Below are 16,172 nucleotides of genomic sequence, written 5' to 3'. Positions count from 1 at the left end.
TTCGATTCGTCAGTTTTTCTTTCATTTTTCAGTTTTCCGATATTTCAGTTTTGGGATTTTTCAATATTTGTGTTCTTCGGCTTTTCCATATTTGACTTTTTACTTTTCCGATTTTTAAATTATAGATTTCTCAATTTTTGGTATTTTAATTTTTCAATATTTAAAATTTTAGATTTTTCGATTTCTGAATTTTATTTCATCTCTTCCATATTTCAATTTTTCAAATGTTTCGATTTCTTAATGTTTCGATTTTTCGATTTCCCGGTTTTAGATTTTCTGTTTTTCAATTGTCGTTTTTTCAATTTTTTGATTTTTAAATTTTAGATTTTCCGATTTCTCGATTTTTCATTTCAGTTAGTTCTTCGATATTTCAGTTTGTCAAGTTTTCGAATTTTTCAAATGTTTTGATTTCTTAATCTATCGATTTTTCGACTTTCCGGTTTTAGATCTTCTGTTTTTCAATTGTTATTTTGTCAAATTTTCCATTTTTAAATTTTTCAAATTTGATTTTTATAAGCTCTCAATTTTTCGATTTTTGAATTTTTCAAATTTGACATTTATAAACTGTCAATTTTTCGATTTTTCAGGTTTTTGATTTTTCATTTTTTAGTTTTTTTTTAGGTTTCGATTTTTCAAGTTCACTTTTTGGATTTCTCGCTTGCTCAATTTTTCGACTTTTTGGGTTCTCAGTTTTTGGATATTTCAGTTTTCAGATTTTTCAGGTTTTCCATTTTTCAGTTTTTCGATATTTCAGTTTTGGGATTTTTCAATATTTCGATTCTTCGACTTTTGACTCCTGGATTTTTCGATGTGTCGATTTTTTTACTTTCTCGATTTTTCAATTTTTCGATTTTTAAATTTTAGATTCTTAAATTTTTAAAATTTTAGATTTTTCGATTTCTCGATTTTTCATTTCAGTTCTTCGATATTTCAATTTTTCCAAGTTTCCGAATTTTTCAAATGTTTCGATTTATTAGTTTTTTGATTTTTCGACTTCCCGGTTTTAGATTTTCTGTTTTTCAATTGTCATTTTGTCAAATTTTCGATTTTTTAATTTTTCAAATTTGACTTTTATAAACTCTCAATTTTTCGAGTTTTCAATTAATCGATGTTTTGATTTTCCCATTTCTTGACCTTCGAGTGTTTCGATTTTCCTATTCTTCAATTCTTTAATTTTTTGATTTTTCAGGTTTTTGATTTTTCAATTTTTCGATCTTTCAAGGTTTCTATTTTTCGACTTCACTTTTTTGATTGTTCGATTTTTCAGTTTTTAGATATGTATTTCAGTTTTAGGATTTTTCAATATTTCAATTCTTCGACTTTTCTATTTTTGACTTCTGGATTTTTCGATGTGTCTACCTTTTTACTTTTTCGATTTTTCAATTTTTGGATTTTTAAATTTTAAATTTTTCAATCTTTTGATATTTTAATTTTTCAATATTTAAAATTTTAGATTATTCGATTTCTCGATTTTTCATTTCAGTTCTTCGATATTTCCGTTTTTCATGTTTTCGAATTTTTCAAATGTTTTGATTTCTTAATCTATCGATTTTCCGACTTCCCGGTTTTAGATTTTCTGTTTTTCAATTGTCGTTTTTTCACATTTTCGAGTTTTCAATTTTTCAAATTTGACATTTAAACTGTCAATTTTTCAATTGTTCAATTAACCGATGTTTTGATTTTCACATTTCTTGACTTTCGAGAGTTTCGATAATCGATATACCTGTTCTTTAATTCTTCAATTTTTCGATTTTTCATTTTTTAGTTTTTGTAAGGTTTCGATTTTTTGACTTCACTTTTTGGATTTTTCAATTGCTCAATTTTTCGACTTTTTAGGTTCTCACTTTTTGGATATTTCAGTTTTCGGATTTTTCAGGTTTTCCATTTTTCAGTTTTTCTTTCATTTTTCAGTTTTTGGATATCTCAGTTTTGGGATTTTTTAATATTTCGATCTTCGACTTTTCGATTTTTGACTCCTGGATTTTTCGATGTGTTGATTATTTTACTTTTTCGATTTTAAAATTTTAGATTTTTCAATGTTTGATATTTTAATTTTTCAATATTTGTTACTCTTTCGATTTTTTGACTTTCTGGCTTTAGATGTTCTGTTTTTCAGTTTTTCGATTCGTTAATTTTTCATTCCCGATTTATCGAGATTTGATTGTTCAGGTTTTTGAATTATAAGTTTTTCAATTTATTATTTTAGCCAATTTCGGTTTTTCAGTTTTTCCAGTTTTCCAATTTTACGTTTTCTGATTTTTCCGCTGTTGCAATTTTTCAACTTTTAACTTTTTGTTTGCCGATTTCTCTATTTTTCGACTTCATCACTTTTCGATTTCACGTTCTTTTGATCTTTTAACCTCTGAATTTTTCAATTTTTCGAATTTTTAAGTTTTTTTATTTCTCGATTTATCGAGATTTGGATTTTTCGATATTTTGATTGTCAATTTCTCAATTTATAAATTGTTCAATTTTTAACTTTTCGATTTTTCGATTTTGGCCTATTTCGGTTTCTCAATTGTTCGACTTTTCGACTCCACGACTTCTTGATCTTTTCATTTTTCGATTTCTCGGTTTTTCGATGTTTCGATTTTTCAGTTATCCGATTTTTTTTTGTAATTTGGGAGCTTCGATTTCTCGATTTTTCGTTATTCGGTTTGTAAATTTTAGATTTTTGAATTTTACATTTTTTCGATTTTCTGATGTTTCATTTTTCAATTTTCAGTTCTTCGATATTTCGTTTTTCAATGTTTCGATTATTTTAATTTTACATTTTTTTCTCACTATTAATATCATACAGTGTATCGAAGACAACCACAAAAATTGTCACTAAAAACATTTAAAAATTCATACAAAATAGAACAGTGTTTCTAAAACATTTTCCCGAAAAAAATCCACTGGGTTATTACGATTTCAACAATATTCTTAGTTTAAGATGTTTTGCTAGTGAAAAACACAAATAAAGAATTAATTCTTAGTTAAAGAAAATATGTAAAATCAGCTAAATATGTACCAAAAATATTCACTTAGCCGTTATAAAAACCGACCAAACAACTATTTCCCGCAGAAATTAGTCCAAACCAACCAAATACTTAAAACATATCGAAAATGGTAAATTTTGTAGTAATCAATTTGAATCCTTCACTTTTCTTCTACAACTTCTTTAATTATTTTCAAGTATTCAAGTCGAGATCTAACAAAAATTATGTACCATAGTTTAAGAGTTTCAATATCGCTGAATTCACGTCCATTGCGAATAACAAAACCTAGAGAACAAAAAGATAATGTCGCAATAGATTCAATGTGCGAGTTGAATGAAAGTTTAGGATCAAATATGACCCCAAGATCATGTACAACGTCGGTTTTTTAAGGATGCTATTATCAACATTATAATTAAATTTTATATCCTTAATTTTTCGACTGAATATAAGATAACATTCATCTTTGTTCATTAACAAATGATTATTATCTACACACCATTGAAAGGCTTTATCAATGCTTTACTTTGATCTTAAGATCATCGGCAAATAAAAGAGAATGAAGATCAATCAAGTCAATTACGTCATTGATAAACATATCAAATAACAGCGGCCCCAAAACCGAGCCCCAGGGTACTCCAGACTGCTGAATTTGAAAGCGTTAACAGTAACTAAGAGAGAACGCTCATTTAAATACGACTTCATTAATAATATTAGGGAATTCGAGAAACCAAAAAGCTCTAATTTCTTTATCAATAGATGACGGTCAAATTTATCAAAAGCTTTAGAAAAATCTCCCTACATGACATCCACCAGACTATTATTATCTAAAGTCTCAGATAAAAACTGCAATGGAAATCAGGTTAGTTTGGGTGGGCTTTCCTTTATAAAACCGTGCCGATTAACTCCAATCATTTGTGAAATATGACCTGAAAAGCTGGAGTAAATTACATTTTCAAAAATCTTTGCAAAACAAGACGAACTCTCGAGATTTTCAAGTCCCGAGGAAATACACAGGATGTTAGAATCAGGTTAAAAAGGATTGATTAAAGTTGTTGTGTCAATTGCTTCAAAATGAGTTCGTTTTGGGCAATATTCTGGGCAAGTGATAGACGCCGCAGTAAATAAACTAACTCCAGTGAATACAAAAAAGTCCAGAGATTCCGCATGGAAACAGTTTCAACAATTTTGCAATGAAAGAAAACATACTTTAAACAAGGAAACCACCGTATCCGAATTGGCTCTAATTCTAAAAGATTTCGTTTTCAATATGAGGCGCAATGACGGAGAAGAGTATAAGGAAGGTGTTGTGAAGACCCTTTGCAATATTTAAGGTATTTCATATAAAGCATTATTTCAAGAAATATATCATAATTTTCCAGGTTTTTCAAATTGTTGAAAAAAAAAAAGGAAAACATATTACAGTCGAACGCCTTTTCTTAACTGTAAACCCACCATGAAAGAAAGAAAAATCAAAAGGTTTTTTCAAAAATTGTCCATTAGGAAGATATCAAATTTTGAAGCGGACAAGGCAGGTAACAGAAGCTATAGGAATGGACATGAAAAGAATAATAAGTGATGAAAGCAGCATGAAAAGCCCGTCATCATCAGTATCCAGTAAAATTTTATATTCAAATTGTTATTTCTATAATTGTTCTTTTTCTTAAAATAAAAATTTAAAAATAATTATCGATAAATGCACTAGTGTAATATTATCGCTGTAATTTAATCGTTATTGGATATAAGTTAAACATTTCAGTTTTTTGATTGGCTTAAATTTTTCGAAGGAAATAGTCACAATAATAGCTCCTCACCCAAATAATATTCGGACCGTCTGCTCCATTGTAACTTAATTAATCAGTCCTCTCAAATTAAAATTCATTTTCTTTTAACAGAAACGCATGATGTAGCTGATGCTTGTTATCTGAACGTACTAATAGTCAATTACATATTTCACTCGAAGTTAACCTTGTACATGTTTACGAGTATGGACAATATAAAATACTTGGAATTTGCGCCCCCCGAAGATAATGGTTTTCTCTTTATGGAAATAAACTTTGACCAATTTTTTACTTTTTTTGAGAGACAGACCGACATATTGTAAAAATGAAAGCAAAAAATTGGGTAAGATCAAGAACGTATTATTAATTATTAAATAAAAAGTAATTATTTAATAGAACGTCCTATGTTGTAGCTTAATTACAAAATCGATATTTCCTTATACAAATTTTCCATTTTAAACTAAAGAATACTAAGTATATTAAGAAAAACATACAGCCAAAGATTACTTAAGAACATATTCGACGTGGTAATTTCTCGTAGAATAATAAGGATTTTACAATTAAGCTCCGCCCCTTGGCGTACGACGAATACAAAAAATTATCAGAATTGAAACAGGGCGGGTGGACGGGGCTTATATTTTGGCTTTTTTTCTTAATATACAGAGCACATTTTCACAACAAGAAACTTAGAACATGGTTAAAATGGTACATTTTTGCAAGGAAATATGGATTTTGCAGTTATGGGGTGGAGCCTAATTGCAAAATCGAAATTTCCTTATACAAATTGCCCATTTTAAACATGTATTAAGTTTCACGTTGTGAAAAGAAGTCTACACATTTTAATATGGAAAAGGCAAAATGTAAGCCCGCCCACCCGCCCTATCTCGATTGTGATGATTCTTTTTAATTTGCCGTGAGCCAAAGGAGCGGAACTAACTGCAAAATACTTTTTTGTTTACAAGAAATTAAAAACATGTTTTTCAATATTGTGTTGTTCAAAGAATACTACGCATGTGAAGAAAAAAGGCAAATTATAAACCCCGCCCACCCGCCCCATCTCAATTGTGATGATTTTCTTAATTCTTACCTAAGGATTTTGCAGTTAAACTTCGCTCCTTTGGCTCTTGACGATTAAAAAAAAAAATCATCAGAATTGAGATAGGGCGGGTGGGCGGGGCTTATATTTTCCCTTTTTTCTTAATATGTATACTTCGTCTTCTTTTCACAACAAGAAAAGTAAAACATGTTTAAAATGGTAAATTTTGAGTAAGTATCGTGTTGTTCAAAGAATACTATGTATATTAAGAAAAACATACAGCCAAAGATTACGTAAAAACATACAAATTTCACATGGTAATTTCTCGTAGAAAAATAAGGATTTTACAATTAAGCTCGGCCTCTCGGCTTACGATGAATAAAAAAATTATCAGAATTGAGATAGGGCGGGTGGGTAGGGCTTATATTTTGCCTTTTTTTCTTAATATGCATAACATATTTTCACAACAAGAAACTTAAACCATGGTTAAAATGATACACTTTTGCAAGGAAATATGGAATTTGCAGTTATGGTCGGGAAGCCTAATTGCAAAATCGATATTTCCTTATACAAATTTAAACATATTTATTAAAGTTTCATGTTGTGAAAAGAAGTCCACATTTTAATATGGAAAAGGCAAAATGTAAGCCCGCCCACCCGCCCTATCTCGATTGTAATGATTATTTTTAATTTGCCAAGAGCCAAAGGGGCGGTACTAACTGCAAAATTCTTTTTTGTTTACAAGAAATTAAAAACATCTTTTTGAATATTGTGTCGTTCAAAGAATACTATGTATATTAAGAAAAAAAGCAACATATAAACGTTAAAATGGTACATTTTTGCCAGGAAATATGGATTTTGCAGCTATGGGACGGAACCTAATTGCAAAATCGATATTTCCTTATACAAATTGCCCATTTTAAACATGTTTTAAGTTTCCCATTGTGAAAAGAAATCTACACATTTTAACCTGGAAAAGGCAAAATGTAAGCCCGCCCACCCGCCCTATCTCGATTGTGATGATTCTTTTTAATTTACCGTGAGCCAAAGGGGCGGGACTAACTGCAAAATACTTTTTTGTTTGCAAGAAATTAAACACATGTTTTTGAATATTGTGTTGTTCAAAGAATACTACGTATATTAAGAAAAAAGGCAAAACATAAACCCCGCCCACCCACCCCATCTCAATTGTGATGATTTTTTTAATTCTTAGATAAGGATTTTGCAGTTAAATTTACGCTCCTTTGGCTCATGACGATTAAAAAAAAAATATCACAATTGAGAGAGGGCGGGTGGGCGGGGCTTATATTTTATTATAAACTTAGAACATGGTACATTTTTGCAAGGAAATACGGATTTTGCAGTTATGGGGCGGAGCCTAATTGCAAAATCGATATTTCGTTATACAAATTGCCCATTTTAAACATGTCTTAAGTTTCATGTTGTGAAAAGAAGTCTACACATTTTAATATGTAAAAGGCAAAATGTAAGCCCGCCCACCCGCCCTATCTCGATTGTAATGATTCTTTCTAATTTGCCTTGAACTAAAGGGGCGGAGCTCAACTGCAAAATACTTATTTCTTTACGAGAAAAATTAAAAACATGTTTTTGAATATTGTGTCGTTCAAAGAATACTATGTTTATTAAGAAAAAAGGCAACATAAACCCCGCCCACCCTCCATCTTAATTGTGATGATTTTTTTATTCTTAGATAAGAATTTTGCAATTAAATTTCGCTCCTTTGGCTCCTGACGATTAAAAAAAATCATCAGAATTGAGACAGGGCGGGTGGGCGGGGCTTATATTTTGCCTTTTTTCTTAATATGTGTAGTCTTCTTTTCACAACCAGAAACGTAAAACATGTTTAAAATGGTAAATTTTGAGTAAGTATCGTGTTGTTCAAAGAATACCATGTATATTAAGAAAAAAATACATCCAAAGATTACTTAAGAACATATTTCACATGGTAATTTCTCGTAGAAAAATAAGGATTTTACAATTACAATTACAATTTAATTCGTCGGCGTACGACGAATTAAAAAAAAAATTATCAGAATTGAGATAGGGCGGGTGGGCGGGGATAATATTTTGCCCTTTTTCCTTATACAAATTTTCCATTTTAAACTTCTTTTAAGTTTCAGGTTGTGACAAGAAGTCTACACATTTTAATATGGAAAAGGCAAAATGTAAGCCCGCCCACCCACCCTATCTCGATTGTGATGATTCTTTTTAGTTTGCCTGGAACCAAAGGGGCGGAGCTTAACTGCAAAATACTTATTTCTTTATAAGAAATTAAAAACATGTTTTTGAGTATTGTGTTGTTCAAAGAATACTATGTATATTAAGAAAAAAGGCAAAATATAAACCCCGCCCATCCACCACATCTCAATTGTGATGATTTTTTTTATTCTTAGATAAGGATTTTGCAATTAAATTTCGCTCCTTTGGCTCCTGACGATTAAAAAAAAATCATCAGAATTGAGACAGGGAGGGTGGACGGTGCTTATATTTTGCCTTTTTTCTTAATATGTGTAGTCTTCTTTTCACAACCAGAAAGGTAAAACATGTTTAAAATGGTAAACTTTGAGTAAGTATCTTGTTGTTCAAAGAATTGTATATGTAATTGTATATTAAGAAAAAAATACAGCCAAAGATTACTTAAGAACATATTTCACATGGTAATTTCTCGTAGAAAAATAAGGATTTTACAATTAAGCTTCACCCCTCGGCGTACGACGAATTAAAAAAAAATATCAGAATTGAGATAGGGCGGGTGGGCGGGGCTAATATTTTGCCTTTTTTTCTTGATATACATACCATATTTTCACAACAAGAAACTTACAACATAATTAAAATGGTATATTTTTGCAAGGAAATATGGATTTTGCAGTTACGAAGCGGAGTATAATTGCAAAATTGATATTTCCTTATACAAATTTTCCATTTAAACACGTTTTAAGTTTGTTGTGAAAAGAAGTCTACACATTTTAATACTGCGAAGGCAAAATGTAAGCCCGCCCACCCACCCTATCTCGATTGTGATGATTCTTTTTAATTTGCCGTGAACCAAAGAGCGGAACTTAACTGCAAAATACTTTTTTGTTTAGAAGAAATTAAAAACATGTTTTTGAATATTGTGTCATCCAAAGAATACTATGTATATTAAGAAAAAAAGGAAAATATAAACCCCGCCCACCCACCCCATCTCAATTGTGATGATTTTTTTAATTCTTAGATAAGGATTTTGCAGTTAAATTTCGCTCCATTGGCTCCTGACGATTAAAAAAAATCATCACAATTGAGAGAGGGCGGGGCTTATATTTTGCCTTTTTTCTTAATATACGTAGTCGTCTTTTCAGAACAAGCAACTTAAAACACGTTGAAAATGGTAAATTCTTGTAGACAAATATGGATCTTGCAATTAAGCGCCGCCCCTCGATCTGACGACGAATGAAAAATTCATTACAATTGAGAATTGAGATCGGGGCGGTTGTGGGTGGGGCGTATCATTGACTTTATTTTTCTTAATTTACATAGTATTCTTTGAACAACACGATATTCAAAAACATGTTTTTAATTCCTCATAGAGAAATAAGGATTTTGGAGTTAAGCTCCGCCTTCTTGGCTCACGACGAATAAAAAAAATCATCAGAATTGAGTTAGGGCGGATGGGCGGGGCTATATTTTACCTTTTTGTTTTAATATGTGTAGACTTATTTCGGCAACAAGAAACTTAAAGCATGTCTAAAATGGTAAATTTTTGTAGTAATCAACTTAAATCCTTCACTTTTCTTCTATGTACAACTCCCTTAAATACGGCAAAAGTTGAACATCAAAGTTACTATTAACGGCAACTTGACAACGGAGTTTTTAAATGACAATTTTCAGCTCTAAAAGCAACGCCAGCGGAATTCTTATATAGCAAATAAACGTTACAAGACCTGTACTTTAACAATAAATAATAAAAAATATCATTTTGTTTTATTAGACATATTCAAATTAACAACTTGCATCTGCATGTTTTGCATATTTAGCTGCATATCTTTAATAAAGTGGTGTATATTTAGACCCAAAATGTGTGCATATTATGTGCATGATCATCAATGTAAAAAACACGATTTATTTAGCAAAATTTTGAAATGACGTCATCAAATTATGAGTAGGGATAAGCACATTTTGGTTAGCGATTTACTATCTACATTATAGCCTTAAGGTACAACAATTGGTCCCAAAGTTTCAGTGATTTTGTCTTGACAAAACTACCAATAGAAAAACAGATCTACAGATGCCAGTATTTGTATTTTGTACAATTCAAAAAAAGCATAGAAAACATGAAATTAGTCATTCATCGAATGATTAATTTCATGTTTTTTCATTAGTTAAGATCGAGAAGTGAAAACTAATAATTTTTGTTTAAATATCTAAAATTTCATTTTTTTAAACATAATTTAGTCATACATAATTTACGTCTCTCCAGAAAATGCCTTTTAAAATTACCCCTTCACTTTTAATTAAACGCAACTTCCTCTCAGAAAAATAAACAAACCAATCTCATCTCTTCGACCACTCCGATACCTCACTCTCCCCACAAGCCCACCTGTAAACGTTGCATCTTCGTCCACAATCTGCTCTTCCTTGCAGTCCTGCGGCATATGCTTCGCATATTCCCTCAGACACACTTCCACCTCCTGACATTGCTGCTTGAAAACGTAGGCCCCCTTCAGCTGCTCCGTGCAAGTCACGCAAATCAGCTTCGGCAGCCTGTCTTCGGTCCTCACCTGCAACCGCCGGCTTACCACTAATTACAAGAACTCAATTATTTACCTGGACGGAGGTGCAAGCCATTAGCATCTCGTCAATACGGGGACACTCGTGCAACAATTCGCATCCCTCGAAGACCGATCTCATTTCTGGGGCCTCAGTCTTGCACGTGCGGCAGATGCGATTAAAGTCGTACTCGATTTGGGCCATTCTGGCGGCTCTAGGGGCACCAAGACACCAATTTTGTCTTCACAACATCGTATTTTTACGGACCCAAGCCAACACAATCGACTCCACTGGACTGGTGGGAAAATGACAGCGAGCTGTCAAGAGTTCGAATGGCGGCGGACGGTTTTCGCGTTTTCGCGAAAGAGGCGGCAAGGATGGGGAAAATTGGCGCGTGAGGGCCTTGTGCGGGGATCTGGCGAAGCGGAGAAGCGAAAAAGGGGGTCGTTTTGGGGGGAAATGACGAAAAGGCGGGTGTTTTGGGTTGTTGCGTATGTGGGAGCAGTGGTTAGAATTCTCATTAGTTATAATGAGTGGTGGGACGGCGGCAATCGATGAGGCAGAATGAGCGTTGAATGGGTGGTTAATTTGTTTTTGTGTTGAGTTTGTGGTTTGGAAATGATGCGGAGTGTTTTTGTATGATGTTTTTGTTCAATTTAACGTAGTTGTTAATAAATTTTGTTAAGTGGATGGATTGGTCTACGCTACTGCGTTCGTGGTTTACGCAGTGGCGGCGTGCGTTTTTGTTGCTGTTTTGGCGCGGTTTTTGAAATGTTAAATCGCTTAAATGGCCAAATGTGGAAAATTCTTTTTACATAAAATTTAATTCATTATCCAGTATATCGTTTGATAAGATTGTACTACGCATGCAATCATACTCTTTGATTTGTGATTGTTGTACTATTAGTTGATTTAAATTACACCGATTAACGTTATTAATTTATTTTTCGTCGTTTTCGAATGCTTATTCTTTTTTCCGTTTATTTGTAAATTAAAAATTCAAATTATAACTAAATTAAGTATGATTGTAAGAAAATGCTGTTTACACAGTATTTGTATTTTACACCTATAATTGTTATTAAACCAATTAATTAAATGTTTTTCAAAATTTTCTATTAAAAATGATTCGCGCTTGTCACAAAACACATGTTTTAACATAGAAAGCGATCTTTCAACATCGAAAGAAGTTATTGAAGTAAATTTTAAATTTTCTAATCTCTATTATATCATCTAGATCTATATCCACTTTTACAAATTCTCCTCCCAAAATTTTACTCACAGGCGACAGGGTATTAAAACCTACATTTTTTTCTAAAACAAACTTAAATTTGTGAAAAACTTTTTCACCTTTTTACCTTGAACATTGGATAGTTTTTGAAAACAATGAATAGAATCTGCCAGTGTATGTATCGGCAACTGTGGAAAAATTGGCTGAAATAAATGCCGATTAAGAAGAAATTAAATAATCGTTAAACTGAGGAATTCCAACATTGGGAAATCGAAAAATCGAAAAACTGGAAAATCAAAAAGACGGAAATTCTAAAAATCAAAACAACCGAGAAATCCGAAAATCGAAGGATCAAAAGATTGACCAATCGAGAAATTTAAGACTCGGAAAGTCGAAAAATTAAAAAAATTGAATGCAATGTCAAGAAATCGAAGTATCAAAAAATCGAAAAATCCAGAATTAAAAAAAATAAAACCGAAAAATCAAAAATTTAAAAATAAGAGACATCGAAGAACCGAAAAATCGGAAAATTGTCAAATCTAAAAATCTAATTTTATAAATCAAAAATCCAAAATTTAAAAAACTGCAAAAATTGAAAAATCGGAAAATTGAAGAATCGAAAAACTGAAAACGCGAGAAATTGAAAAATTAAAAAACTGAGATGACGAAAAATTGGAAAATCGAAAAGCCGAAAAGTCGGAAAACGGATAACCGAGAAATCTAAAAATCAAAAAACTGAGAAATCGATATAGGTCAAAATCGAAAAGTAAAAAATTGAAAAATGTACAACTAAAAAGATCGATAAATTCTAAAATTGAGATATTGAATAATAAAAAAAAACAATTATCGAAATCTCGACAAATCGAGAAATAGAAAAATTGTAAAATCGAAAGATCAAGAAGCTGAAAAATTGAACAATCTGAAAATTTTCAAATTGAAAAATGAAAATATCGAAAAATTTAAAAATAGATAAATCAAAACATCAAAAAAATCGAAAAGTAGAAAAATCCAAAAATTGAAAAGTCCCGAAAACTGAAACTTGAAAAATCAAAAAATCTAAAAATCGAAAAGTCGATGAATTGAAAAATCGAAAAATGGAAAATTTAAAAATTTAAAAATTAAAAAACTGAACTGAAAAATACCAAAATTTGAAACTTATCTATCGAACTGGAGTATTCAAAAATCGAGAAATTTAGAAATCGAACAATTTCAAATTTAAAAAATTGTAAAATTAAAATATCAAAAAAGTGAAAAATCGACTAACGAAACATTAAAAAATCGAAAAATTGAAATATTCAAAAACCGAAAAGTCCAATAATCGAGAAATCGAAAATTCAAAATTGGCAAAATACAACTAAAAAGATCGACAAATTGTAAAATTGAGATACTGAATAATAAAAAAAAAACAATCATCGAAATCTCGACAAATCGAGAAATAGAAAAATTGTAAAATCGAAAGATCAAGAAGCTGAAAAATTGAACAATCTGAAAATTTTCAAATTGAAAAATGAAAATATCGAAAAATTTAAAAATAGATAAATCAAAACATCAAAAAAAAATCGAAAAGTAGAAAAATCCAAAAATTGAAAAGTCCCGAAAACTGAAACTTGAAAAATCAAAAAATCTAAAAATCGAAAAGTCGAAAAATTGAAAAATCGAAAAATGGAAAATTTAAAAATTGAAAAATTAAAAAACTGAACTGAAAAATACCAAAATTTGAAACTTATCTATCGAACTGGAGTATTCAAAAATCGAGAAATTTAGAATTCGAACAATTTCAAATTTAAAAAATTGTAAAATTAAAATATCAAAAAAGTGAAAAATCGACTAACGAAACATTAAAAAATCGAAAAATTGAAATATTCAAAAACCGAAAAGTCCAATAATCGAGAAATCGAAAATTCAAAATTAGCAAAACAATCGCAAAAATTAAATAATCGGAAAACTGAAGAGTTTCAACATTGGGAAATCGAAACATCGAAAAACTGGAAAATCAAAAAGACGAAAAGTCTAAAAACAACAACCGAATCGAATCATCCAAAGATCGATAACTCGAGAAATTTAAAAACCGAAACGTTGAAAAATTTAAAAAATCGAGTACCTGAGATGTCAAGAAATCGAAACATCAAAAACTCGAAAAATGTAAAATTAAAAAAAAATAATCATAAAATTGAAAAAAAAAAATTAATTCCAAAAATTGAAAAATAGAAACATCCAAGAACTGAAAAATCGAGACATAGAAAAATTCGAAAATCTAATATTATAAATTGAAAAACCAAGAAATCAAAAATCCAAGGTTTAAAAAATCGCAACAATTGAAAAATCGGAAAAATGAAGAATCGAAAAACTAAAAACACGAGAAATTGAAAAATTAATAAACTGAAATGCCGAAAAATCGAAAAACCGAAAAGTTGAAAAACGGAAAACCGAGAAATCTAAAAATCAAAAAATTGAGAAATGGATATTGGCCAAAGTCGAAAAGTTAAAAATTGAAAAATTTACAATTAAAATGATCGATAAATTGAAAAATTGGGAAATTGAATAATCAAAAAATCCAAACATCGACATTTCGACAAATCGAGAAATAGAAAAATTGAAAAATCTGAAAATTTTCAAGTTGAAAAATAAAAATATCGAAAATTTAAAATCGACAAATCGAAACATCAAAAAAAAAATCGAAAAGTAGAAAAATCCAAAAATTAAAAAGTTCCGAAAACTGAAATTTTGAAAAATTGAGACTTCTGAAACTTAAAAAATCGAGAAATCTAAAAATCGAAAAGTCGAAAAATTTGAAAAATCGAAAAATGGAAAATTTAAAAAATTGAAAAATTAAAAAACTGTAAACTGAAAAATACCAAAATTTGAAACTTAGAATTATCGAACAACTGTAATATTCAAAAATCGAGAAATTTAGGAATCGAACAATTTCAAATTTAAAAAATTGTTAAATTAAAATATCAAAAAACGAAAAGTCCAATAATCGAGAAATCGAAAATCCAAAATTCGCAAAAAAATCGCAAAAATTAAACAATCGGAAAACTGAAGAGTTTCAACTTAGGGAAATTGAAACATCGAAAAACTGGAAAATCAAAAAGACGAAAAGTCTAAAAATCGAACAACACAACAAAATTTAAAAAATCGAATACCTGAGTTGTTAAGAAATCGAAACATCAAAAAATCGAAAAATGTAAAATTAAAAAAAGATCATACAACTGAAGAATCAAAAATTTAAAAATTCCAAAAATTGAAAAACAGAAACATTGAAGAACTGAAAAATCGAGATAGAGAAAAAATCGAAAATCTAATATTATAAATTGAAAAATGAAGAATCGAAAAACTAAAAACACGAAAAATTGAAAAATTAAAATACTGAAATGTCGAAAAATTGAAAAATTTACAATTAAAATGATCGATAAATTGAAATTGAAAAATTGGAATATTGAATAATGAAAAAATCGAAAGATCGAAAAATCGAAACATCAAGAAACTGAAAAATTTTAAATTTAAAAATGCGAAAAATTGAAGATTTGAAAAATCTAAAATTTTTAAAACTGAAAAATCCAGAAATTGAAAGGTTCCAAAAATTAAAAAATTTGAAAAATAGAAATATCGAACAACTGAAATGTTCAAAAAATTTAGAAATTGAAAAATTTTAAAAAATTATAAAATTAAAATCCCGCAAAAATTGAATAATCGGAAAACTGAAGAATTCCAACATTGGGAAATCGAAAAATCGAAATATCGAAAAATCGCGAAATCTAAACGAAATATCAAAGATCGGGAAATCGGGAAATTTGAAATCGAAAAGTCAAAAATTGTTAAAATCGAGCAACCGAGATCGAAAAATCGAATGAATGTTAAATGTTGTATTTCACCAAGAAAATTCTACAGTACAATATATAATTTATTACTTTGATGCCAAGCATGTATAGACTACTTTCAATTTTGTTCTTTCAAATATTTTTTTATTATTTTCTTTATTATTACCTACCTTTTCTTTAATAAAATGTCACTTCACCACCATATTCTTTGTTATCGCATTAACCGAAATAAATAACTTTTTGCTGAATTCGGATACAAAAAGTACATCATTAAGTAAACATTAACTACCTTCAACTGTATCTTTCCCTTCTGCCTTTATTTTTTCTTTTATTTTTTGCAGCTTGTGTACTAGACTGTATATTTCCTAATGCTGTAAACATAACTTTAGAGTATTTGTCTTCTTTTCTAGTACTTTTGTCTTCTCTCTAAAATAGGAGTCTTGTTCTTTGTGATTTGTCGAAGATATTTTGCTTCATCCTGGGCCCATAACCTGTTCAACTTTCTGTTTTTACTTTTACATTTGGAAAAACTGACTGACACAGTTAGAAATAAAACTGCAA

General features: G+C 29.9%; 1 protein-coding gene across 2 annotated transcripts in view; it reads right to left on the bottom strand.

Moving 5' to 3' along the window:
• The window catches only part of LOC135130036 (zinc finger protein 98-like), a 31,981-nt gene extending 20,908 nt beyond the window's left edge, over positions 1 to 11,073 (bottom strand). For both annotated transcript variants that reach the window (XM_064057342.1, XM_064057343.1), the window contains exons 1-2: positions 10,620 to 11,073; positions 10,393 to 10,573 (exon numbers count right to left, since the gene is read on the bottom strand). In XM_064057342.1, the coding sequence (XP_063913412.1) occupies positions 10,393 to 10,573; positions 10,620 to 10,766 (328 nt within the window). In that variant the 5' untranslated portion in view covers positions 10,767 to 11,073. The remainder of the gene's footprint in view (positions 1 to 10,392; positions 10,574 to 10,619) is intronic.
• Positions 11,074 to 16,172: the final 5,099 nt, after the last annotated feature.

The sequence above is a fragment of the Zophobas morio genome, unplaced genomic scaffold, assembly GCF_036711695.1.
Source record: "Zophobas morio isolate AGI-343-1 ecotype UQ-CSIRO unplaced genomic scaffold, CSIRO_AGI_Zmor_V1 ptg000017l, whole genome shotgun sequence".
Taxonomy (NCBI): domain Eukaryota; kingdom Metazoa; phylum Arthropoda; class Insecta; order Coleoptera; family Tenebrionidae; genus Zophobas; species Zophobas morio.
This window is presented reverse-complemented; position numbering and strand designations above follow the sequence as displayed.